Source organism: Cryptomeria japonica, chromosome 3, assembly GCF_030272615.1.
Source record: "Cryptomeria japonica chromosome 3, Sugi_1.0, whole genome shotgun sequence".
NCBI lineage: Eukaryota > Viridiplantae > Streptophyta > Pinopsida > Cupressales > Cupressaceae > Cryptomeria > Cryptomeria japonica.
Genome location: NC_081407.1, coordinates 735208354 through 735233735, shown reverse-complemented (window position 1 = coordinate 735233735; position 25382 = coordinate 735208354). Strand labels below are relative to the sequence as shown.

The window sequence follows — 25382 nt, the reverse complement described above, 5'->3', positions numbered from 1 at the left end:
TACGCAAGGGGGTTGAATCTTTGGAGAAGGCCGACTCCCTTCTCAATCCAGGGGCAGGTGTTGAACCAACTCAACACTTCAAAACTAACTCCTAGGCCTATCCTAAAAAAATGCAGAGGTAAAGGGAAGAGAGAAATGCTTCAAACAAAAGGAGGTGATGCACCAAGAAGAGATTGTTTCTTTCCCTACCCAAAATGACACAAAGAATCAATTGAAACACCCAGGAGATGCACAAACTTTAGTTGTATGAGTGACCCCGATGCATGTATGGGGGTTAGAATTCGTTGAATGTCAAGAGGGGAGAAGGTTTCCCACAAGTCATACTCAGAAATAAATTTAACACAACATATATGAGAGAAGAACCACAAAACATACACCTATGATGAAGGTAAGAAACATACACAACATACATAAGTTGAAAGAAGGCAAGAATGGTGATTTCAATTAATTATAAGGCCAATGGCCAACTTACAATTGCAAAATACAAAATAATACAAGAGAAGTGGGAGAGCATAGAATAGCTCAAGCCAGCAAGGAGAGAACCCTTTACAATGAGGCTTAACAATCTTTATATAGAAAATTGGTTATAGGAGTGATCATGACCCCTGCATGTCAGTCTAGGAGTGTAGGGAAGTGCATGTACTTGACTTATGTACATGCAAGCAACCTAGCCATACCCACAAAAGGTAGCCCTGAGAAGGTGGATTGTTTGACCTTCCAAAGTTAGAGTATGCAGACATGACATAAGTCACTACAACAAGCATGGCCCTATACCTATCTTGATGGAAATCCTACCAAAAACATTAACTGCACCCCTGTGGCTCCACAAAAGGTGCATAAGTCACCAAAGTTGTTGGAGCATTTAAAGCTTTGAGTGTTGATCATGCCATCCTGAAGTGTTACTAGTCAGAAAGAAGTCCAGGGACTTTGGAAACTTGGGTTCCCGAAGTGGGGAAGACAAGGAAAGAACTTCGGAACCTTGGGGTTCCGGAGTTTCGGGGGAACTAGAGAGAAAAAGCAAGGATGGAAGGAACTTTGGAACCTCGGGGTTCTGAAGTTCCGGAGAGAAGAAAGAGAAGGCTAAGGAAGGAACTTCGGAACCTCGGGGTTCCGGAGTTCCAAAGAAGGCAAGGAAAAGGATCTTCGAAACCTCAAGGTTCCGGAGTTTCGGGAAAGGGAAGAAGAAGAGAAAGGAACTTTGGAACCGAAGAGGAGGGGAAAGAAAGGGGGGAACTTCGGAAACTCGGGTTTCCGAAGTTTCGAGAAAAGAAAGGAGAGACAGCAAAGGGAAGGAACTTAGGAACTGTTATCACAAAAGCTCGCACCCTTGCTGAGCTATCAGCTCAGCAACCTTGTGAAACATGGAAACAACCCCGAAGTGTGGGACCTTGCGCAAGGGGGTTGAATCTCCGAAGAAGGTCGGCTTCCTTCTCAATCCAGGTGTAGGTGTTGAACCAACTCAACACTTCAAAACTAACTCCTAGGCTTATCGTAAAAAGTTGCAGAGGTAAAGGGAAGAGAGAATTGCTTGAAATAAAAGGAGGTGATGCACCAAGAAGAGATTGTTCCTCTCACCACCTGAAATGGCACAAGGAATTAACTGAAATACCCAAGAGATGCACAAACTTAAGTTGCATGAGTGATCCAAACGCACTTATGGAGGTTATAATTTGCTAAGTGTCAAGAGGGGAGAAGGATTCCCACAAGTCACACTCAGAAAAACAAGTTAACATATATGGAGAGATGAGCCACAAAACATACACTTATGATGAAGGTAAGGAAACATACACAACATACATAAGTTGAAGGAAGGCAAGAATGTAATTTCAATTCATTCAAAGGCCAAAGGCCAAACTTATAGTTGCAGAAATGCAAAAATAATTACAAGTCTTCAAGAGAAGAGAAAGAGCATAGGAAAGCTCAAGGCAGCAGGGAGAGAACCCTTTACAAAGAGGCTTAACAACCTTTATATAGAAAAATGGTTACAAGGGTGATCGTTACCCCTGCATGTCAGTCTGGGAGTGCAAGGAAGTGCATGCACCCGACATTGTGTACATGCAAGCAACCTAGCCATACCCTAAAAAGGCAACCCTGAGAAGGTAGATTGACTGACCTTCCAAAGTTAGAGTATGCAGACATGACATAAGACACCACAACAAGCATGGCCCCGTACCTCCCTTGATGGAAATCCTGCCAAAAACATTAAATGTACCCCTGTGGTTCCACAAAAGGTGCATAAGTTACCAAAACTGTTCGACCATTTAAAGCCTTGAGTGTCGATCACGCCATTCGTAAGTGTTGCCAGTCGGAAAGAAGTCCGAGGACTTCGGAAACTCGGGTTCCCGAAGTGGGGAAGATAAGGAAAGAACTTCGGAACCTCGGGGTTCCGGAGTTCCGAGGAAGAGGAAAGAGATGCAACAGGGAACTTCGGAACCTCGGGGTTCCGGAGTTCCGGAGAACTAGAAAAAGGCTAAGGAAGGAACTTCGGAACCTCAAGGTTTTGGAGTTCCGGGGAAACTAGAGGGAAAAGGCAAGGAGGAAAGGAACTTCAGAACTTCGGAACCTTGGGGTTCCGTAGTTCTGTGAAGGAAGAAAGTGAAGCAAGGTAGAGAACTTCGGAACCTCGGGGTTCCGGAGAAAGGAAGGAAGAAAGGCTAGGAGGGAACTTTGGAACCTCGGGGTTTCGAAGTTTTCGAAGAAGGCAAGCTAATGAAACTTCGGAATCTCGGGGTTCCGGAGTTCCGGAGAACTGAGAAGTAAGGAAAAGGAAAAGGTGGAACTGTGCAAAGGAACTTCGAAACCTCAGGGTTCCGGGGAACGGAAGAGAAAGAGAAAGAAAGAGAGGAACTTTGGAACCTCGGTACCTCGAGGTTCCAGAGTTTCAGGAAAAAAGAAGAGAGGCAGCAAAGGGAAGGAACTTCGGAACCTAGGGGTTCCGGAGAAAGAAAAGCGAGAGGAGGCAAAGAGGAGGAACTTGAGAACCTCGAGGTTTCGGAATTCGGGGGAAGGAGAACAAGAGAAGGCAAAGGGAAAGAACCTTGGAACCTCGGGGGTCCGGGGAATGAGAATAGGAGAAGGCAAAGGGAAAGAACCTTGGAACCTCAAGGGTCCGGGGTTTCGGGGGAAGGAAGAAAAGGCCAAGGGGGGAACTTCCTCCGAACAAGGCAACACTTCACACTTCATGATTCTTTTGCTTTCTCCTTGATCAACTAGGGCAGCGCTGGTCCATGGATCGTATCTCTAATCGGTTCTTACTTATGGACCAAGGGTGTCATAAAATGACAACATTTTTGGCGACCTCTGCGAGATGCTTGCCTGCTAAGCATATAGATCAGTAGCCTGTGTAATCCATTGGGCGCAGAGTCACAACTACAAGAAAAAAGAAAACTCTCTCCTTTGTAACCTGCAAAGGATCAAGATCAGCCATTCTGAAGGGGAACAACCTATGCTCATGCGCTTCTTGGAAAACAAGAAACCTAACTAATATTTACATTGTTACAATAAGAGGCAACTGATGCTTTTTCCTCTGTCAAAGAGGAACCTTTTGAAGGAGCTGATCTCCTTCATACCATTGTTACATTCACCATCTAGCTGCAATGGTTGAAGTCTCTTGTATGCATGATTAGATCACACATATTACTCATGTGGTGAAAGAATACTTCGCCATTCACCTTGCCACCATAGGGAAACCATAGAAAATAGCCACCTGAGACATCCAGGGATGCATGAAGCATACACATAGTTGCAAGGGGAAAGTTTTTTAGGAGTTGGCTAGCATCAAAAGATCTACTCCTTGCAAAAGAGAAGGCATCTCTATTGTACAAGGGGGCATCATTTTTTTTACAATAGCCGACCTCCTCTTGGTGTGAGTTGAAACCAAAGGAAAAGGCCTCAAACTCACATGGTGATGAAAAGTATACCATATCTCTATCTTGGCCAGCACAAGGGAGCTCTTCAAACACATCAAATTGGAAACTTTGAAGCTCGGGTATACTATCAAGTTGAGCAACCAAAAGTCTGTCGGCATGACCAACATGTTGTTGCTCAACATCATCAAACTTGGTATGTTGGTCCCAAGTGAAACATTCAAGCTTAGGCACATCATCCTTAATGCCAAAAGAAACATCTTCACCTTGAATGAAGACTTCATATTCAACATCATCACTTTCAGGGATGGGAGAACCAACATGCATCATAATCACATGTGCTGATATCCAACTCATCAGCACAAATCTCAGGTTTATGAGACGCCTCAAAAGAAGAACTAAAATCTTTAGATTGTCTCTTTGTTTTTGTTTCCTCCTCCTGGCAACAGAATGCAACAACCTTAGGTTCATGGCACGATCCATCCACCATCCAATCTGTAGTAAAAACATTACCCCTTGTGCCCTCCTCAAGACTAGCATGTTGCTCTAGAGCTACTGTCATATCCCCTCCTTGATCGTTATATATATATATATCTTAAATAAAGTGATTATTATTAATTAATATGATAATTATGAAACCAAAGATTATTTGAAATGATTAAATATCTATTTATTAATTTTTTTTTTTAATTAATATATTTATTATTAATGTGATGAACTTTATAGTGTAGTTTTATCTTATAATATTACATCTTAGTGTTCTATATTTCTTCCATTATCGAAGAGACAAGTCATAAGGAAAGAGACTATAGTATGTTAAGGATTATGTCAGGAAGGGAAGCACGAATATGAAAAAAGATAACTATGATATCGAAGGTAGCGATGCATATTTTGGCGCTAATTATATATATATATATATATATATATATATATATATATATATATATATATATATATATATATATATATATATATATATATATATATATACTAAGTCACCAGGTTCAGCGGAATTTCAACCTGGAAGTTCGAAATTCGCCAAACTTGAAACATTCTGCAAAAACCCTAAAAAATTCGATTAAATTCGAATTAAAGTTTAGGGTTGCCGAAAAAGGTTTTTTTCGCTTGCGTTTTAGGGTTTCGTCGCGGTTTTAATAAATAGGGCGCTGTTGTGACCATTTCACACATCGCCCCATGCAAATGGGGACCCCCTCTTTTTGCTCGTTTTTCGCTCGCCTTTCGCTTTGCTTTTTGGGGTTTTGTTAGATTTTCAGTTGTCTGGATTTAGGGTCTAGCCTTAGGGTTTTAATTGCCGTCTTTTCAGGCCAGAATCCAGTCAATTTTGAGAGCTTTTTGAGCTTCCTTTCGTAGGATGCAATTTCGAATGCAATGATTTCGCCAAAATGGTCTATTTTCAATTGGAATGTTGAATGCAGAGCTTAAATTTGTCTAAGTGTTGATGATGGAATGTGAATTTTGACCAATTGACCAATTTTGACCAAATTTTGAGTTTTTTATTTTTTGATCCCAGGCATTGTAAATGATTTGTTTTCGCCTTGTGAAGTGATAAAATGTGTAAAATCATATTATTTTGGCCTATAGGAGCAAAATCGCTCCTGTCCCGCAGTGAAGGACCGGAGCTACAAATCAAATATTGCTTTGTCCTAGCAGGATTTTGATGACTTGACGATTCGAAAAGGTCCGAGGAGATATGTTTTATCAAATGAATATAACTTGAAGTGCAAACATGAAGAAAAATGGTCCAGAATGCCAAAATCGCTCCTATCCCTCTGGAAGGGACCAGGGCGAAGTACATTGTAGCTCCTGTCCCTCTCCAAGGGACCAGAGCGAAGTTCTTCACAAGACAAAATTCAGGCAAAGATCAAGTCAAGTTTATGTTTGAAGGCAAGGAAGGAGGTGAAATGAACTCATTGATGATAAATTGAAGATTACCAAATGCCATCAAAGGACCAAAATGCTTAAGTTCGCTCCTGTCCCTCAGGAAGGGACCAGAGCGATTTTTGTTATAGATGATTTTCTTGCCAAGTTACAACCGATCCCAAGGCATAGATGAATGGAATGGAACATTGCGAATCCATTGAATATAATTTTTGAAGGATATGAAGTAAAGTGAAGCCTACAAGAGCAAGATCGCTCCTGTCCCTCTCCAAGGGACCAGGGCGATATGATGATTATATTGCTATTCTTCCAAGTTCAAGCCACTCCAAAATGAAGAACAAGGAGGCAAGGACATTTCAAGACATTTCAATCAAGCACGAAGTATCCAAAGTTGCCAATATTGAAGGAACCTCACCAAGACATCTAATTCGCTCCTGTCCCTCAGGAAGGGACCAGAGCGATATTTCCATAAAGGCATAAAATTTGAAAGTTTATCAAGCATCAAGTGATCAAGAACGATCAAGGAACTTTATTTTGCACGATGATAGCGATTGCAAGTTGAACAAGGCAAAGACGAGCTCAAAATGTTGAAATTCGCTCCTGTCCCTCAGGAAGGGACCAGAGCGATATTGATTATATTAGCCAAATCTCTCAAATATCACGTAAGGTCAAGGTTTTGCAAGGTCGTAAAGGGTCCAAGGCATGATTAGAAGGTGATATACAAAGACTTCAAACGTAAAATGATCATCAAAGTGAACACAGAGGCTATATCGCTCCTGTCCCTCTCCAAGGGACCAGGGCGATTTGCTTAGGATCCTTCATTTTTCTTCAAATTCATGTCAAGTCAAGGTTTTTGGGATTACACAAGGTATAAGGTGTCATTTGAAGATGATTTACAAAGGTTCCAAACGTCAAAGTGCTATCAATTAAGCAAAGAGCCTATATCGCTCCTGTCCTTTGGACAAGGACCAAAGCGATTTCATTAAAACATTCATGTTCCGTCAAAACCAAGACAAGGCAAGTTCACGCTAGATCAAGAACGTCCTTTAAGAGGCAATGAACGAAGAACCAAGGTTGAAAGGTGATGCATTTGGACTAGAGCTTCAAGATCGCTCCTGTCCCTCTCCAAGGGACAAGGGCGATGATCCTTCCAACATACTAAACGCCTTGTAGAATTCAAGTGGAATGAAAGGGGAGCGAAAGAATAGCATTGTTTGTCCATCATAACAAAGATTGAAGTTCGAAGTCACAAAGATTAAAGAGAAATTATGAGGATCGCTCCTGTCCCTCTCCAAGGGACCAGGGCGATATTTGCCAAAGCATTCATGTTCCTTCGAAGATCATAACAAAACAAGTTACAAAGGGTCTAAAACGCCATTTGGAAGGCAATGAACGAGGAGTTAGAACCAAAAAAGAGGAATTTCAAAATAGAAGATAAGGATCGCTCCTATCCCTCTCCAAGGGACCAGGGCGATATTCTTCCTAACATCAAATGCGCCTTGTAAAGGTTAAATGAAACAAGCATGGAATGAAGAAACAAGGTTATTATTTGCCTCATGATGGAAATTTGAGATCAAAGATGCAAGATTAAGGAAAAACAATGGAGATCGCTCCTGTCCCTCTCCAAGGGACCAGGGCGATAATGGTCATGAGATGCATTTATTCACACATGCAAGACACTCAAGTTCGAAAGACCCAACAAAAATACCGATTTGAACGTAAGGATAGAGACTTTGGACGTCGAAATTGCAAGAATCATGACAAAATTTATGGATCGCTCCTGTCCCTCTCCAAGGGACCAGGGCGATGAGGTACATATCTTCCATTTTCAAAATTTGGCGCTCAAACACATTTCTTTAAATTTATTTTAAATGCTAAAATCGATAGATTGAAAATTTAATTAAAAATGGCATTTAAAATTTGCGCTTAATATTTATTAATTATTTTGCCTTTATAAAAATCGAAATTTATTTATTTAAATAATAAAGGCATTTAATTAATTATTTATTAATTAAATAAAATTCAAAAGGAGCACTTGGTTTGTGAGAGTCGGCCTTGTTATTTATTTAAAAATCGTTTAAATTGCCTTATTAATTACCAAGTCGGCCTATATGGAGGTGAGAGGTGAACGCTATAAAGGGGAGGTGAAAATCATTATTTTCACATTATCGTTTTCATCTCATATGCGATCAAAGGGAGAAGTGCGAAATTGTGTTCAAATGCGAATTATATTCAAGGTGGTGCGAAGTATTAACCAAGGCATTAACATCAATCCAAGGCGCTACGAACTTGAAGTTTACATTTGCCAAGGCTTGAAGATCACGTCAAGGACAACTCAAAAGGTGGCGATATTGATAAGAAGGACATTTATTTGAAGATCACATCGAAGCTATTTATACGTCAATTTTGCCTAGGATTATTCTAGAGTTAGCTCTCGATTTGAGGTATGGCGATTTGATTTTATTGTTTTATTAGTTGATCGTCATTACCTAAATTTTGATTTTTTTTGATTTTTTTTGAATTCCTGGCTCAATCGTTTTATTTTAGGAAATGATAACTCAAAGACTTATCATGAAGTTTCCTAAAATTTATTCTCTAATCTATATCTAGCTTCTCATTATGAAATGTTGTGTAGGTATGGCAACCCCGAAGGCGGGAGCATCCACCAGTCGTTCAGCTCTCATGAAAGAAGATCAGAAGACCGAAGAAGTGGAGACCAAGATCGTGTCTAAGTGGAGCCATATTGGAGATACAAACTTGGGCAACTTTAGCACGAAGAAGTTTCGAGATGTCCCTTACATTGGTAAGCCATCACCTGTCGCCTGGAGAATAATCGAAAGTGGCATCATTAAGGCGGCAGGCTTTCCTCCAGCTATTTAGTGCCATGAGTTGATGATCGAATGTGCTCGTCATTATGATCCACAGTCCAGAACAATCGTGTCCAACGAGGGAAACACTTTGGCATACCTTTCAGAGGAAGCTATAAGTGAAGCTTTCCATCTTCCAGAGCACAGGGACATGATATACAAGAGCATAGAAGGAGCCAGATCAATGTACGAAGATGATCCAGATGCTTGTCTAAGCATTATCAATAAGAACTGGCTACTTAAGAGCCGTCCCCGTCTGAGCAAGGTCCCGAACACACCGCACAGGATTGATTTCCAGGAGGAGTACAGGGATTTGATTACCATGCTCAACCGAGTTATAGGAGCCCCTCACGCCTTATATTTTGAGAAGTGGATGTTTTACTTCATCCAGGTGATCGTTCAGGGAAAAGGTACCATACATTGGGCTAGGATGATTAGCCATTGCTTGGACGTACAGTTGAGAAGACTCAAGGCTACTAAGTCTTTCTACATGAGTTCATATGTCATCTATGCCTTGATCAGGAGTGTTGAGTATGCAGGACTACCTCATAGAGGAGTGATTGGAAGAGGACCCGGCGAGGTCAGAGCTTGTGATTCCTATGCCTACTTGCATCATCCGCCAGGAAGTAACTACAAGTTAGTTAATGATACTTTCACGATGAACATCACCAGGACGTTACAAGGTGGGATTCACAACAGATTATCTCAGGATGCACAGGAATTCATAAAGAGGTACGGTGCTTGGTTCATTCAGTTTCCCAAGTTCACTTATATTAGAGTACATGGATGTCCTTTACCTCCATACATGTTGCCGAGATATCCGACAGACAGAATTGTGTTACTTGAAGTAACAAGACAGTTGGCAGCATATGTGAAGGCATTCAGACACAGGCATCAGAATGGAGTTCCAGTACCTATCATTTTGGGTAATTCAGTTGAGGTATGTCCTAATGCTTTAGCTATGGATGACGCAGAGAAGGAGTTAGACTTGTATGCTTTTTCATCTTTTGCTTTGAGAGAAAGCTTTGATCCACATGGACATTTAGAGGAGACAGTCGGCAGAAAGTTTAGACATGAGTACCAAATTGAAGATTTTATGATGAGTCTCCTAGATGATTTTGAAGTGAAACGAAAAATGCATTCTAGATTGCCTTTGGATTTCATCAGGAAATGCAGGATTTACAGAGTGGCCGACCAAGCTCAGGACAGTGGCAGACATGTCCAGTCTTCCTATGATCGAGAAAGCAAAACAATAAGGTTAGATTGGAATGAGCCCGAGGTCATGGATCTAGATACTTTGATGGCACCAGTCTTGTCTTGTACTCGCAGATGGGTTGACATACAACATCAGAAGTTGAGAGAACAAGGCATAGCTATGTCTTTTACTTTGGAAGAGAAACCAGCCGAAGGTGGAGCTAGTGTGAGTGAAGGCAATCCTAATCCTAGAAATTCAGGTGAAGGAAACCTTCGATGTGCCAGTGAGGGCAATCTCCATCCAAGGGGTTCGAAGAGAAAAGAAAGGTTAGAAAAGAAAGAGTCTTCCAAGAGGAAACAAGAGGCTAACAGAGATCGATTATCCGGTACTTCTTCTAGACCTGAGAAGAGAACAATTCAAGTGGAAGAATCCATGGAGTCTATGGTACAGAATGACAGGCAGGAAGAAGGACAGGCACAGCATGGTTCACCAAATGGATCTCTCCAGGACTATGAGTTAGAAGAAGATAATGAAATGACATCTCCTCCCAGACAAGAAGAAATAGTGCACAAAGAGATTCAAGTTCAAGAAACAAGATCGATTATCCCAGATTGGTTGAAAGAAAGATTAACCAAGGTGATCGTAGTAGAGGACGAGGACAGTGCAATTGATTTAGAGAGCCTTGTTGGACATTCCCAGGAAGTGACAGAGAAGAGAAAGGCTACCAAGATGTCCAAGATGATTCGAGATGAGACTGGATCCAGGAAATTGCAGATAGCTACACCGGCAGCAGACAAATATGAAGGTGAGATCCTAGCAGAGGAATATGATATACAGACATTTGAGCTAGGACCATCCACAGCTGAGCAGACTTTAGATGATGCCACCGATTCATTTGAGGCATTGAAGGACAAGCTTAGAGAAGAAATGGAGAAGAACAGAAAGCTTGAGAGAGAGGTCGGTGCATGGAGGACTTATTTTAGTCACATCAATGAGCCTTTGGGACGCTAGGATCCAGCTAGATCACCAATGCAAGCACTTCCGCTTCAATCAATCAGTGAGGCAGAAAGATTCAGGAACATGGTTCAACGTACAAGTAATTGGATGGATAGATCTCATACAGTGGCCATAGAGTTTGGAACAAGGATGATGAAGATTATTCATCAAGCTATCCAAGTTCTTGAGATAATCCACAATTTGATGATAACAGTAGCTGCATTCGCCCATACCAAGGATGTTATCATTCCTGTCTTGAAAGTTATTAGACATACATCAAGGAAGATCTTAGCGCAAGAGAAGATTTTGGAGGGAGAATCTCACAGTTTGTTTCAGTGGTCAACCTTACTCCATATGAAGAGTGTTTTCTTTGAGGACATCAGTACTAGATGTGGCCAAGTTGAGGAGGTGATCAATCCGATCCAGGACAGAGTCTTTGAGGTACTTCGTACCATTCTTGGCAGAAGGATCGAGGTCAAGACAGATGTGGATATGCAAGAACTAGAGGATAGAATCAAGGTCATCTTTTGCAAGGACGCAAATGTTACAGATGAGCAATATAATCAAATGTTTGCCACCATGCTCCTAATTGAAAGAACAAAGGAACTTGAATCTACTTGGGACGCAGCTCTTCTAGATGCATTCGATCAGGTTATCCACTTGGAAGAGAGTATGAAGAATCTTCCCGAGATTCCAATTGCAGAAATCGAAGGAATCGTGACAAGATTCATTGCATATGCCAAAAAAGAACATTGGAAAGGGAATAAGGTTCTAGATGAAAGGTTGTTACAGATGACATGACATCTTATTTGTCATTGGTTTATGTCTCCTAGGTTTTTGTGCCAAATTTAATATTTGGCTATGCATTTAATATTGTTCAGTAAAAAGGAGGCCATTTGTAACAAACCCTAATTAGGGTTTGGGTGTCATGATCTTGACCGTTGATTTACTTTCGATCTTGACCTTTCATTGTAATTGGGGATGCTATTTATACCCCATTTTTCATTTCATTTGGTAATAGTTAATAGTCAATAGTTGATGTAATAGAGAAGAGAGATAGCTAAGAGATTAGAAGTTAGAAGCAATTTTATTTTGTAGCAAGATTGAGTTTTGAAGAGAGGAATTTAAGCAATTGTTGTACATGATGACTTGGAAATCAATAAAATATTGAAGTTATGGTGTTTTGTTGCAACTTTCTTAAGTTATCTTCATGGTTGTTTGATTTACTTGAATCATGCTCAATCAAAGTAGTGAGTTAATTTGAAGGACATTGTGTGAGACTTGATCTTTGGTAGGATTCGCAATCCAAACCACTAGCTTCTTGCCGATTGTAGGAACGCCTTGCGTGGTCGACTGGAGAATACTTTGAGTCCCTTAATCTTCAATCATTATTGTATCTTGGATATGTACCTTCGTGGTAGTATCTTTGATCTTTGATGCATTGAATATCATTTTGTTACCTTAGAAGATCGCATCAATTTCAATAGAGTTGTTATCTTATGGCGAAATTGAAGTTGGTTGAATCTTGCCAAGTCTTGTCCATACGAAGTCATTCCTAGGGTTAGGCTAGATTAGACCTCTTTCAAACCCTACTCTTTTGTTATTTTTTGAAAAGTTCCTTTAGTTTTAGTAAAATCTTTGAACTTTCGGAATATGTAAGACCCCTTGAAGGAAACAGCAAATCACATCATACCGCTGGAAGCTTGTCCACACGTAGAGACCCTACTAACAGAACCTTGGAGTCTTCCTAACTGATCCTTTATGCGAATCTTCAGCAGTTAGAGACTATTTTCTCAAGAGAGGATAAGATGCCTATTGGTATTTTATTCTGTGTATGATTGTGTACAAAATACACGTCAACAGGCGCCACGGGAGTTGCAGTCACACCCACAGGAGTCGCCATTGCCCACGCTAGCAACTGCTACCAGTTTGCCACGCTCACGAGAGTCGCCATTGCCTGCGGGAGTCGCCCAGTCCGCCTTGCGCCCACGGGAGTTGCAGTTCGCTTGGCGCCCATGGGAGTTGCCGGGAGTTGCAGTCCGCCCAGTTCGCCACAGCGCCAGCCTGCCACGTCCGCAGGATCAACGAATCGTGGAAAGGAGATTACTCTTCAGTGGCAAGAGGAATGGGTGAAAACCATCGATTTGATGAAATATTGCTCCGTATTTGTTAAACATATTTATTAATATATAAAGATAATGATTAAAGGCTCGATATACTTTAGTTGTGGTGAGCCCCCCACCTCGAAGATAATGTATTAAAATTATGATAGATGTATTTTTAATTTAGTAATGTATAAAGATGATGTGTTATAAATTCATAATATATTTTTATTTCCAATAATTTTAATTTAATTTAGTAATGTATAAAGATGACGTGTTATAAATAATTTTTATTTCTGGAAAATAATATTGAAAAATTAATTGCTCAATTAATTGATTTTTCAATTTTAATTTCAATTAGGAAGAATTTAATATAATATTATAGATATATTACATATATTTATTAAAAATTTAAAAAAATTACATATGGCGAATTTAATTCGAATTTTTTCCTCATCGAACTTCATTCGAATTTCAAAGCTGTCGAACTTCGAATTCGAATTCGAACCTGGTGACTTAGTGTCTATATATATATATATATATATATCATTAAGCAAATTCCGATTAAATAAGTTTAAATAGGATGATGTTATCAAACAAATATCAATTAAGACACGTAAGACATAGTCAGCAATTAATAACTTATAGTTACGATTAGACTATAACGAATATTTATGAAGAAGTATGTTTAAGGGAAAGGATATTAAGTAAATTAACTAATAATATTTAGAGGAGGATGTGGCTGTTAGAGAAAACCATTCCATTGAAAAGATATTACTCTGGGCATTGGAACTATTCAATACGTATTTAGAGAGGGAAGATAGTGTATCGGGAACCATGGAATGGATGGAGATATATAATCTGTGCTCATTAAAATGAAATTATTATCGATCAGTTCAGATCAGAACTGTTATTTAGTTACAGGCAGAACGTCCTTGTTCCTAGTGGTATGCATGGTGATGTGCTTAATATGTATGCTTAGTATATAAAGCTCGATAATGTCTTTATACAGAATGTTAACAATAATATTAACATAGTCTAAAATATGTATTATAGTAATACATAGTTTCATGACAGTGGCAGACCATATCTGACATACATCAGATCTGTCTGCCATTACCAGCCACTAAATATATTCATAACTAATAATGTTTTTGCAGTGGTAGTATTAATAATAGGTTATTAGCAAATATATAAATTATTGGTAACATTATTTAATTCATCTATATATATATATATTTATATATATACTCAAATCACAATAAGGAATAATATAAGGGTTATAAATATGGATACTGATATAATAACAGATATTAATACAATAAATATAATTAATGTAATATCTTTTAGAAACTGCCCTATAATAATATATAATAATCCATAAAACTAGTAATTTAATAAATATGTAAATGATTTATAAATGAATTGGAATAAGATTAAATTATCTAGTATGGTAAATTAGCAAGTACTTGATAGACTAAAGAAAGAACATCCCAGATTTGTTTTCATGTTAAGATAGCCTTGACTCTTAATCAAGTTAGTTTAAGCCATTAGTACTTTGAAATAGATTAATTATGGTTAAAATAGTCCAAATCCTAGTAGGGGACATTACCAATGGTATCAGAGCTATGATCCTGCCATCCTGCAGGGTAAAGATGAATCATTGAATCATTCTAGTCAGTAAGAAGAAATCTGACAATACGTGTATTCACATGTATGCTTCGTGTTTGCAAATATCTGTGTATACTTCGTGTATGCTTTGTGTCTTCGTACATTCATGTGTATACTTGATGTATGCCTTGTATGTTCATATATATACTTTGTGTTTTTATTGATAAATAATTGTAAATTGCTTGAGGACAAGCAATTTTGAGTGGGGAGGACTGTGATGTCCCCATAATAGTGATTGATATCTGAATATACTTACGTATCAGTTATTTAATTATATGAGTTTATGACTGAAACTCTATAGTATTATGTAATCAGTTTCATAAACATAGTAAATGAATTATTACACACATTTACATCAATAATACATATTCATTAAATATTACATAATATTAATATTCTTATTTACATGGTAATCATAATGTAATATTGACAAGGCAACAATAACTAATAAGACTAATAAAAACATTAATAAACAATATATAACAATATAGTGGCAGACAAGATCTGACACATGTCAGATCTGTCTGCTTTCCCATCCTTTAAATAAACCATACATTAAGGCAGCACCTATATTAAGGAAGTCTAAGATCAAAATGGTAATTGAGGATCACATGTTTATCATGGAAATCATTGTTTATACATAAAGTTGCTAATGTAATTTACTCCCACCGATTACATTAATAACTAATTACGGATAGAAGACGCCTCTACATAAAGATGCGTTTCTTATTAGAGTCACGACTTATGAAGAAGTCGTTGGAATTCATATATCTTAAGGTTAGGAATCCAGAACCATTTATTCTTGATCATACCAACTCTTATCTGTAACTAGCAAATGAACAAGATAGAACAATTAAACAAGACAAAAACAAATTGTTAATCCTTAATATGAATGTAGTCGGAAGGTTGTATGAATGAATAGGGAAAGGCCTGTGTAAAACCATCGGGCGTCTATCCCAAGATGGGTAGAGATTAGCGACCCATGTAAGACCTTGAGGGTGTCGTCCCAAAATTAGGCCTGGGCTTGGATCCAAAACCCCGAGGGAATCGTCACGCTGAGGTATCAAAGCGTCCTATTCAAGATCATAATCCTTTCCAAACTTAGATTAGTAGTAAGGTTTTTAAGTTGAACTCCATCGTGATGTTAATTTCTATTTTTATTTGCTTTGAGAATGCTGGAATTATGATGTCTTAAATGGTTAAACTTACTTGGGGACATTACAGGATTTCTTAATGTTGTCATGTTTTTGGTAGAATTACATCATGCACCTTTCTAATCTATGTTCCTTGTATTCTTGGTATATATATACTACGTGTATGAGCCGCATCTCTATGGTTGCTAGTTGCTCAATTTCTTGCTTCCTAGCAGAGGCAAGCTGCCTTGCAAGGAACACCCTATGTTGTCTTTGGGCTCCCATCTGTTGTTGCTGAAGCTGAGCCTAATAAGCAAGCTGATCCTGCTGTAAACCCCACTCCTGTTGTCTCTTCAACTCCTTCAGCTGCTTGGTGAAATCAAGCAACACACTTTTGATTTCTGCAATTTGCCTTTTTTCGTCATCTTGGGGCTGGTTGGGTTGCCAAGAAGGTTGAGCAGGGGTGGGTGGGTGGCAAGCATTAGGAAAGTACCCACTTGCTGCTGAAGTGAAGTTGTTTGGGTTGAAACTAGGAGCAGTCCTAGTTTGGTCCTGTTGGTAAGGAGGGGAAAAATGGTTGGCATTCTCATAGAATGGGTGTGAATAGAAGTTACACCCATGATATGAACTCATATTAAAGCATTTGAAAGGGATGGAGCTTGTTTATCAAAATGCCTAAAGAGAGTCGATGGACCCTCTCAACCAGAGACTGATAACATACCATAGATCCACCAAATGTTTGCAGAGTCGGCAGGTGCTTGAAAGATGTTGCCTCCAAAGGCTTGATGAACTGAAGAACACACCGAACCTTTAGTTGGCTTGGGTTCCGGACTTGCGAACTTCAGAACCTGGGGGTTCCGGAGTTGATGGCTTGGGAACTTGGGGGTTCTGGAGTTTCGGAGAAGGAACTTCGCATGAACAAGAACTGGACTTGTTGAGCAGAGTCGCCAAGTGCTTGAGAGATGACTGCCTGAAAAGGATGAGACACTATGAACAACACCGAATCCTTAGCTTGTATGTCGAAATTAAGTCCCATCGGGCATGCCAAAAAATGTTATCACAAAAGCTCGCACCCTTGCTGAGATATCAACTCTGCAACCTTGTGAAACATGGAAACAACCCCGAAGTGTGGCACCTTGTACAAGGGGGTTGAATCTCCAGAGAAGGCCGACTTCCTTCTCAATCCAGGTGCAGGTGTTGAACCAACTCAACACTTCAAAACTAACTCTTAGGTCTATCCTAAAAAATTGAAGAGGTAAAGGGAAGAGAGAAATGCTTCAAACAAAAGGAGGTGATGCACCAAGAAGAGATTGTTTGTCTCCCTACTCGAAATGACACAAATAATCAATTGAAACACTCAGGAGATGCACAAACTTCAGTTGTATGAGTGACCCTGATGCATGTATGGGGGTTAGAATTCGTTGAATGTCAAGAGGGGAGAAGGTTTCCCACAAGTCACACTCAGAAATAAATTTAACACAACATATATGAGAGAAGAACCACAAAACATACACCTATGATGAAGGTAAGAAACATACACAACATACATAAGTTGAAAGAAGGCAAGAATGGTGATTTTAATTAATTATAAGGCCAATGGCCAACTTATAGTCGCAAAATACAAAATAATACAAGAGAAGTGGGAGAGCATAGAATAGCTCAAGCCAACAGGGAGAGAACCCTTTACAATGAGGCTTAACAACCTTTATATAGAAAATTGGTTACAGGAGTGATCATGACCCCTGCATGTCAGTCTGGGAGTGCATGGAAGTGCATGTACTTCACTTCTGTACATGCAAGCAACCTAGCCATACCTACAAAAGGCAGCCCTGAGAAGGTAGATTGACTGACCTTCCAAAGTCAGAGTATGCAGACATGACATAAGTCACTACAACAAGCATGGCCCTGTACCTCTCTTGATGGAAATCCTGCCAAAAACATTAAATGCACCCATGTGGCTCCACAAAAGAAGGTGCATAAGTCACCAAAGTTGTCGGAGCATTTAAAACTTTGAGTGTTGATCACACCATCCGGAAGTGTCGCTAGTTGGAAAGAAGTCCGGGGACTTCGGAAACACGGGTTGCCAAAGTAGGGAAGACAAGGAAAGAACTTCGGAACCTCAGGGTTCCGGAGTTCCGAGGGAACTAGAGAGAAAATGCAAGGAGGGAAGGAACTTCGGAACCTCGGTGTTCTGAAGTTCTTGAGAGAAGAAAGGGAAGGCCAAGGAAGGAACTTCAGAACCTCGGGGTTCCGGAGTTTCGGGGAAGAGAAAGAAGAAGAGGGAACTTCGGAACCTCGAGGTTCCAGATCTCCAGAGAAGGCAAGGAAAAGGAACTTTGGAACTTAGGGTTTCCGGAGTTCTAGGAAAGGGAAGAAGAAGATAAAGGAACTTCAGAACCTCGAGGTTTCGAAGTTCCGGGAAAGGGAAGAAGAAGAGAAAGGAACTTGGGAACCTCGGGGTTCCGGAGTTCCGAGGAACCAAAGAGGAGGGGAAAGAAAGGGGAACTTTGGAAACAGGGGTTTCCGAAGTTCCGGGAAAAGAAAGGAGAGGCAGCAAAGGGAAGGAACTTAGAAACCTCGGGGTTCCGGAGAAAGAAGAAAACAAAGAGGGAACTTCGGAACCTCGGGGTTCCGGAGTTTCGGGGAAGGAAAAGCGAGGGAAGGCAAAGGGAAGGAACTTCGGGGTTCCGGCGAAGGAGAACAGGAGAAGGCAAAGGGAAATAACCTCGAAACCTCGAGGTTTTGGGGAAGGAAGAAAAGGCCAAGAGAGGAACTTCCTCCGGACAAGGCAACACTTCACACTTCATGATTCTTCTACTTTCTCCTTGACCAACTAAGGTAGCGCTGGTCCATGGATTGTATCTCTGATCGGTTCTTATTGATGGACCAAGGGTGTCATAAAATGACAACAGTAATGATTATCCAAATGGGGTTTTCATTTATGTCAAACCCTAATTAGGGTTTAGGTGGCAAAATCATGGCCCTTGATCTCCATTCGATCTCGGCCTTTCATTGTGTATGGAAGCTCTATATAAGCTCCACTCATTTCATTTGTAAAGGTTAATAAGGAGAATAGGAATAAGAGCAGTTAATAGTTAACAATTGATAGTAATAGTGAATAGTGAGAGAGCAATAATAGCAAGAGTTAGACTTGAAGAATTGTTGTTATTTGGTCATTGGATTAATGAAACATTGAAGTTATGGTGTTTTTACTCAATCCTTGAAGCTCATTACATGGTTCTTCTATCTTCTTAAGCTAATCTTTTGATGATAATTTTAGTATTAGATTTCGTGGTGGAATGTTGTATTTGATACATTGTGAAGCTCGTTATCCATACCACTAGCTTCCTTGCTGATTGTAAGCGAGCCTTGTGTGGTCAACTGGAGCATTTAAAAGTGTTTTAAGTTCGATTATTGTTTAACCCTTGATATGCATTTAATTGATGGTTTCTATGGTTGACAGTGATTTGAAAACCTTAAAACATCCCTAGAAGATTGCATTAGTTCTAGCAAAGTTGTTCATGTATGGCGATGCTATAACTAGTTGAGTTTCACTTATATCGTTTCATCATCCATTCATGCTAGAGTAGTTTAGAATTCCCTCTAAACCCTCACCTTTTGCCCTTTTTTTGAAAATCATTTAGTAGTATTAGGGAAAATCCTTACTGCATACCATCTGCTAATCAATTGTTGAGTCTTTTTGAATCATAAATGCCCTTTGGTGAAACAGTAATTACAACGACCAACTAGGCTTATCCACACGTAGAGATCCTACATTCGGATCCTTGGAGTCTTTCTTGGATGAACCTTAAGCAAATCTTCAGCATCCAAAAGATTTTGTTCAAGAGAGGATAAGATACTTATGGTATTTTATTCTATGTTCGCATGTACGTAAAAAACACATCAACAATACTGATTCACCCGTGCCCTCTCCCTCCCCCTTTGAGTATATTCATGTTCTCTTCACTTGGTTTGAGTGCCCATCTTGGGCAAGCAAATCTAAATTATTAAAAATTATTTCTTCCTGCCTTGGCCGACCTTCTTGGAGAGTCACCTCATTTAGTGATGGGGTGTTTTGCAAGAGGTATATATAGAAGATAATTTGAGGGTTAAATAACAAACAATTCAAGGAATATTTATTTGTATTAAGAGCAGAAATAAGAAGGTTTTGAAGCAGATTTGCAAGAAGTATTTGAGCAGATTTATGAGAGCTATTTAATCTCTTTTGTGAGAGATATTGAAGCAAGTTTATGGCAGATTTTTGAAAGAGATATTAAACAGATTTGGATGAGGTTATGAGCAGATTTGTGAAGACATTTTAGAATGGAATCAAGAAGAAGTTCTCAAATATCATTCATATTGTATTTCGGAGGTTATTGCCTTCTATATAAGAGATTGGGAGGTTGGTGCCTCTCATTGAAAGAGATTGGTGTCTCCTGTGGGTTGGTGCTTACAAAGCTTTGTAAAGAAGATTTTGTTTTGCTGAGGCTGGATTTGGACAGTAGATCCAAGCAGCTATTTGTCATGGTTTTCTCTTGAAAGGGTTTCCATGTAAAGTCTCGTGTCTCATATTTGTGTGGATGTTTTTGGTTACTTCATTGTGATTGCTAAAGTTTGAATAAAGTAATAGATTGCCTTATACTGGTTCACCCCTTCTCAGCATAAGTGTGTGTGTTTCTTCCATTAGTTAAGAGGTTTTTTAAGTTCCACAGCTTGAAGGCATTTTCTGATTTTCAGCAGTATATTTTTTGATGAGGAAGGAAAGGCAAAGTAGTTGGGAAAGGGATTATGATTTATAGAGTGCAACCATTGTAAGACATTTTCAGCCATTGCAACAACCATTGTTCGAAGACATTTTCAGCCATTGCAAAGTAGACACTACATTGTCACCATGTCTATATAATATTTTCATTTTTTTTGTGGTCATAAAACTTGAGGGCTATGTTTGCTTTTTTTTTCTCTTTGCCACGAGTTAGACAAAACCACAGTTCTTCAACAACTTGTCAAACATATATTTCATCTTTGATAGTAATGAGTATTAGTGATGACAATGAGATGGATAGTGATATATGGAATATTGCTTTATGTCAGTGCCAAGTTTATCTGTTTGTGTTCTGTTTCTAGTTTTTTGCCTCTTGTATGCCTTGTCTCAATTTTTAGAATCTGGATCAGATTCTTCTACCAGCTTTATGTGTTTGTGAGATCTGGGATCTGATTTAACTTGTATTTTGTTAGAACAGCATTCAGAACTTAGACCAAGTCTGAAAGATATGATATGCTTTCAGTCATATACTATCATATCCATTACATTTTTTGCCAGAAAACTTCCCTACATGCTTGTGTTGGTATCTAGTTCTTTTTGTTCAAATCTTGTATCTTTGAGATTACACAATAAAAAAGCTAATTCCTCGAATTTCAGTGGAATGAAAGCACATTGAAGTTTAAGGTATAATGAACAAGCCATGTTAATTCTTCCTATTCTGCAAATGTCAAAATGTTTGCCAAACAAAACTGAAAATAAATTCCTTTGTCACGTGACCTTAATATCCTTTCAAGGGTATCCCCATTGTTTGCGTAAAATGCCTATAATTGAACATTATATGAGATGATAGATTTACTTTATAAATTCCACATTTCTTTCTTGTAACAATTTTATTTCTATCAAAGCCTTAGCATCAAAATGCATTTTGGATGATAGCCATATATATAAAACAAGAGAGAGCATATGAAAGGCAATGCGAATGTTCTGTTATGTTTATAAAGAAGCAGTTCAACTTGTTTTTGTTCATATTATGCAGGATAATTTAGATTTCTAGACTTTTATCAAGATTCCCTAGTCCAATTGTTGGCAGGTAATTGAATTCCCTAGAAAACTCCTCGGTAATGAAGATGGAGTCAAACTAGAGCATGTGTCGAGTGCAAATCTAATTGCCCATCCAGGTGAGCAAGGGGATGACCAGAGGGTAGAAAGTCAAAAACATGAAGGCAGGGGTCAAGACAATGAAGAGATTTGCGAGAATGAGGGCAGTGGGAAACGTACACAAGATAACAGAAAGAAACAATTTCCAGGGCACAAAAAGTTAGAAATGCATTTGGTAAAAGTAGCACATCAGGAAGAGGAAAAGGAACCTCTGATGCAAAAAGAATCACTAATGCAACTGGGAGAAGAGGAAGAGCAGCTGGATGAAAAAGGGTCACAAAAACAACAAGAAGAAGAGGTGCAGGAGGAAGAAGTAAAAGATGGACAGACACAGGATGAAGAAGAGACTCAACAGCAAGAGGAAGTGGATATACAACAACACGAGGTAAAATAGTTCCTGGATCTTTTCATCGAGTTTCAGTATTAATTATGGTACTTTGCATGTGCATTAGTTTTTGATCAGATGAATCATCAATGTAATAAATCTATATGCTGATTTCATATAACTCGTGCATTCTTGTAACTGAATCTTAACATGGCAGGTGGATTCTGGAGGATATCATTCTGCAGATTATGATATCCCACTGCAATACGCAAATCCTTCAATACTACAAATGTGTGAGGCATTATTTACACGCAAATGCTATTCCTTTTGTAATCAGCCCCATTCATTAAATTATGAACCTAAAAAAACACTCTCAGAAAATAAGATTCTGGCTGCTATGTCAACATTTATGGACTAGGTTGTATTCTTTGATGGTTTGTATACATGTCAGGGTTATTGTTTCAAGGAGAATTTATTCTGAAAATTGTTTTAGTTTATGCACACATATCCTTAACTGTAAAGAGAAGGATGTTTAACTTCTTAAACAATATTTGTTGGGTGTATGTATAGATACTATACCTGTCTGCTGTATTGCTTACTTTTACAGAGACAAAAAATAATATTATAATATTTTATTGAGTTAATACATCTGATCTAAATTGCTCGTGGAAAGATTCATGAGCTCCTTTCCTGTTAATTAATTAAACAAGAGGGAACTCATTTTTAACATTTGATACTTAATTATAGGGAATCTGTGAGTTGAAATTTCCATGCTAGTGCAGTTATGTTTAAGGCACAATACTTCTTGGAGATTAGAAAGCCACCAATAGTACGGGGGCTAGAGCTTCGTTTTTGTCAGATGATACTAAGATATGAAAGGAATGAATTTGAGTATCAGGTAACAGTTACTGATTCAAACTGCATTATTAACATGGTCAAGGGCCACATTTTTAGGTAATCTTCAAGAAAATGTTAGGATTTTCCTATTATATTTCATTTTGGTATTTGCCTTAGTGTGATAGGTTCAAGGTTATTTCTTGTATCAACTGTGCACGATAGGGAAACTTTATTTCATTGCTTTGACCAAGGATCAATTCCAAATCTTTTAAGAGGAGAGTTTATTTTGTCTTTTGCACAAATGGCGAAAATAAATAAAATGTGCAAGTTGATTATACTGTCAGAAGTTACAATTGGTTTGTGTAAATATTGTCTTAAATTTCATATTTTCCAAGATTAATGATTGGACGTAGATAAATTAGACCTTCAAACTTTTCTTCACTTTTTCACTTTATGCATAAAATTTCTCATATTGAGGAGAAACAGGAACTCAAATGATGCATCATTTTCCACTTTCCAGCAAACCTGATAGCTGAGTTGAATGAGAAAGGGGAGTAAGGAACAAGGTCATATATATATAATTACCCTGGTGCAAGTTAATGCTTGTTTGGGAGTGACAGTGATAATATTACATAGTATAGAAGTTAAAAAATATAATGCCCCCTTCCTAATTATTTCCAGAGGTAATATTATCGCCCATTTCCTATTTCCAGTAAGAAAAATAGGAAATAATCTTTTGGATATCTAATTGTTGAAGAGGGCAAACAATGAAATTTTTTAAGTCTAGAAGTTGTCTTTCAATTTCCTAAGCCATTGAAGGGAAATATGTTTTATATTGGTAGATTCGTTTTTTGGAAAGTTTGTGAAATTGTCAGAAGTGTGGCAAAGCGAAGGGAAGGGTTCAAGCTTTCGGTAAGTTATGATTTTCACTAAGTTTGTAAGTTTGCTAACTCTGAAAGTGTGACAATTTTTGAAGGTTCGTTAATTTTCCGAAGTGCAAAAGAGTGACAAGGTTGTAAGATTCGTCAGTTTGCCAGAAGTGTGAAAGTACAAGAAGTTACATTTTTGCTAAGTTTTCTAGGTCACAATCTCTCAAAAAAGTATGAGAAGGTTTGAAAGTTTGCCAATTTGCCAAAAGTGTGAAAGTGTGACGCGGCTTGAAGGAAGGTTTGTTAGCCAAAAGTGTAAAAGTTTGTCAGCCAAAAGTGCGAAAATGTGTTAAGTTAGGAAATGACCAAAATCTCTAACTTATGTGGTAAAAGAAAATTTAAATTTAAACTTTTGGCAGAAAAAGGAGCATCATTTAATGCAGTTGGTGCTTGCATGATCCGATTGGGTGAGATTCATTCTCAATCATGGATTTTAGGGATATAAGGATGGTGAATACCTTCATTAAGAACTAACTTCCATTCTACATCAAAAACCTTTATAAAATTGTTGTGAACCTTTGAGTTCAAGCAATTAGACTTGAGGGCAAAAGCCCTTGGGCTCACTAGAGATCAGAGGATGAAAACTCTTGGGTTTCAAGGATTGGTGGACAAACACCATTTGATTTTGTGTGACAATCTTGTAAGAATGAACATTTTATGAGTGACAAGGCTCAACTGTTTCAAGTTTTGGTATTTGTAGTTATGGGTTTATCCATAATAGTTTTAGTAGTTGTCGTTGTTGTAACTATTGTTTTTGTTATATTGCAACATATTTTGGTGTAGTTAAGATGCAAAACTTCACGCACAATTAAATCCAAAATTCACAAATTGTCAATATTTTTTTTAACTTTTGATCTCATTGAAAATAAGACAAGTTCTTGAGCTCATCTTTCTTTGTTGGCTTCATTTGTTTATCTAGGTTATCAATGTTGATGTGATAATTTAAAGAAATTTGGATCTTTGCAATATTTTGATAAAATTTAAAATTAACTAGCAAAAATATTTTGTAGGGGTTATTATATTGATGTTAGAGCTTATATATTATTAGTTTGCAAGAACATTTAAAGCTTTGTGATTCCCAATTGTAAAGAGATTAGATATCTTAGATATGAAGAAAATAAATTATAGGTTGAAGGATCAAGCAGAAAGCTTTTGGACATGAGAAAATTTTATGGCTGATAAAGGAAAAGAGAAAATTAATTGACAAGTGAGGAAAATATGTTCTTTTAGAGAACTTAATAGAATCTCCATCTAAGCCAAAGGGAGTCAAATTAATTGATAAGTAAATGGATGAAACCCAAACAGTGGTACACGTACTAGTGGAAGATTCGGCAGTTACTGCTGCTCCGCTTCTTTGGGGGGGTACTTTAGGTTGAGGAGTGACTCAAAATGCTGCCAAGATATCAATATCTTTGGTTTATTTCTCTAGAGTATAATAAGTTTGTAAAATATGTCATATAACATGTAACTCTATATTTAAATCTTTAAAACTAATATTTTTACAAGAGGAGATTGTAGTTGCCTCTAATACTATTATTGAAGAATCATCTATAGAAGAAACTACTAAATGGTATGAAAAATAATTAATTCAATTGTAAAGGCTTTAAGACAACCCTATCATTCAAAAAAATTGTAGAGTTAG

General features: G+C 38.2%; 1 protein-coding gene across 4 annotated transcripts in view; it reads left to right on the top strand.

The window, feature by feature from the left end:
* Nucleotides 1-22620, top strand: part of LOC131074915 (uncharacterized) — a 168793-nt gene extending 146173 nt beyond the window's left edge. For 3 of the 4 annotated variants that reach the window (XM_058011655.2, XM_058011653.2, XM_058011652.2), the window contains exons 9-10: nucleotides 21567-22034; nucleotides 22192-22620. In XM_058011655.2, the coding sequence (XP_057867638.2) occupies nucleotides 21567-22034; nucleotides 22192-22392 (669 nt within the window). In that variant the 3' untranslated portion in view covers nucleotides 22393-22620. The remainder of the gene's footprint in view (nucleotides 1-21566; nucleotides 22035-22191) is intronic. The other variant, XM_058011654.2, reaches the window with a different exon arrangement.
* The last annotated feature ends 2762 nt before the right edge of the window (nucleotides 22621-25382 follow it).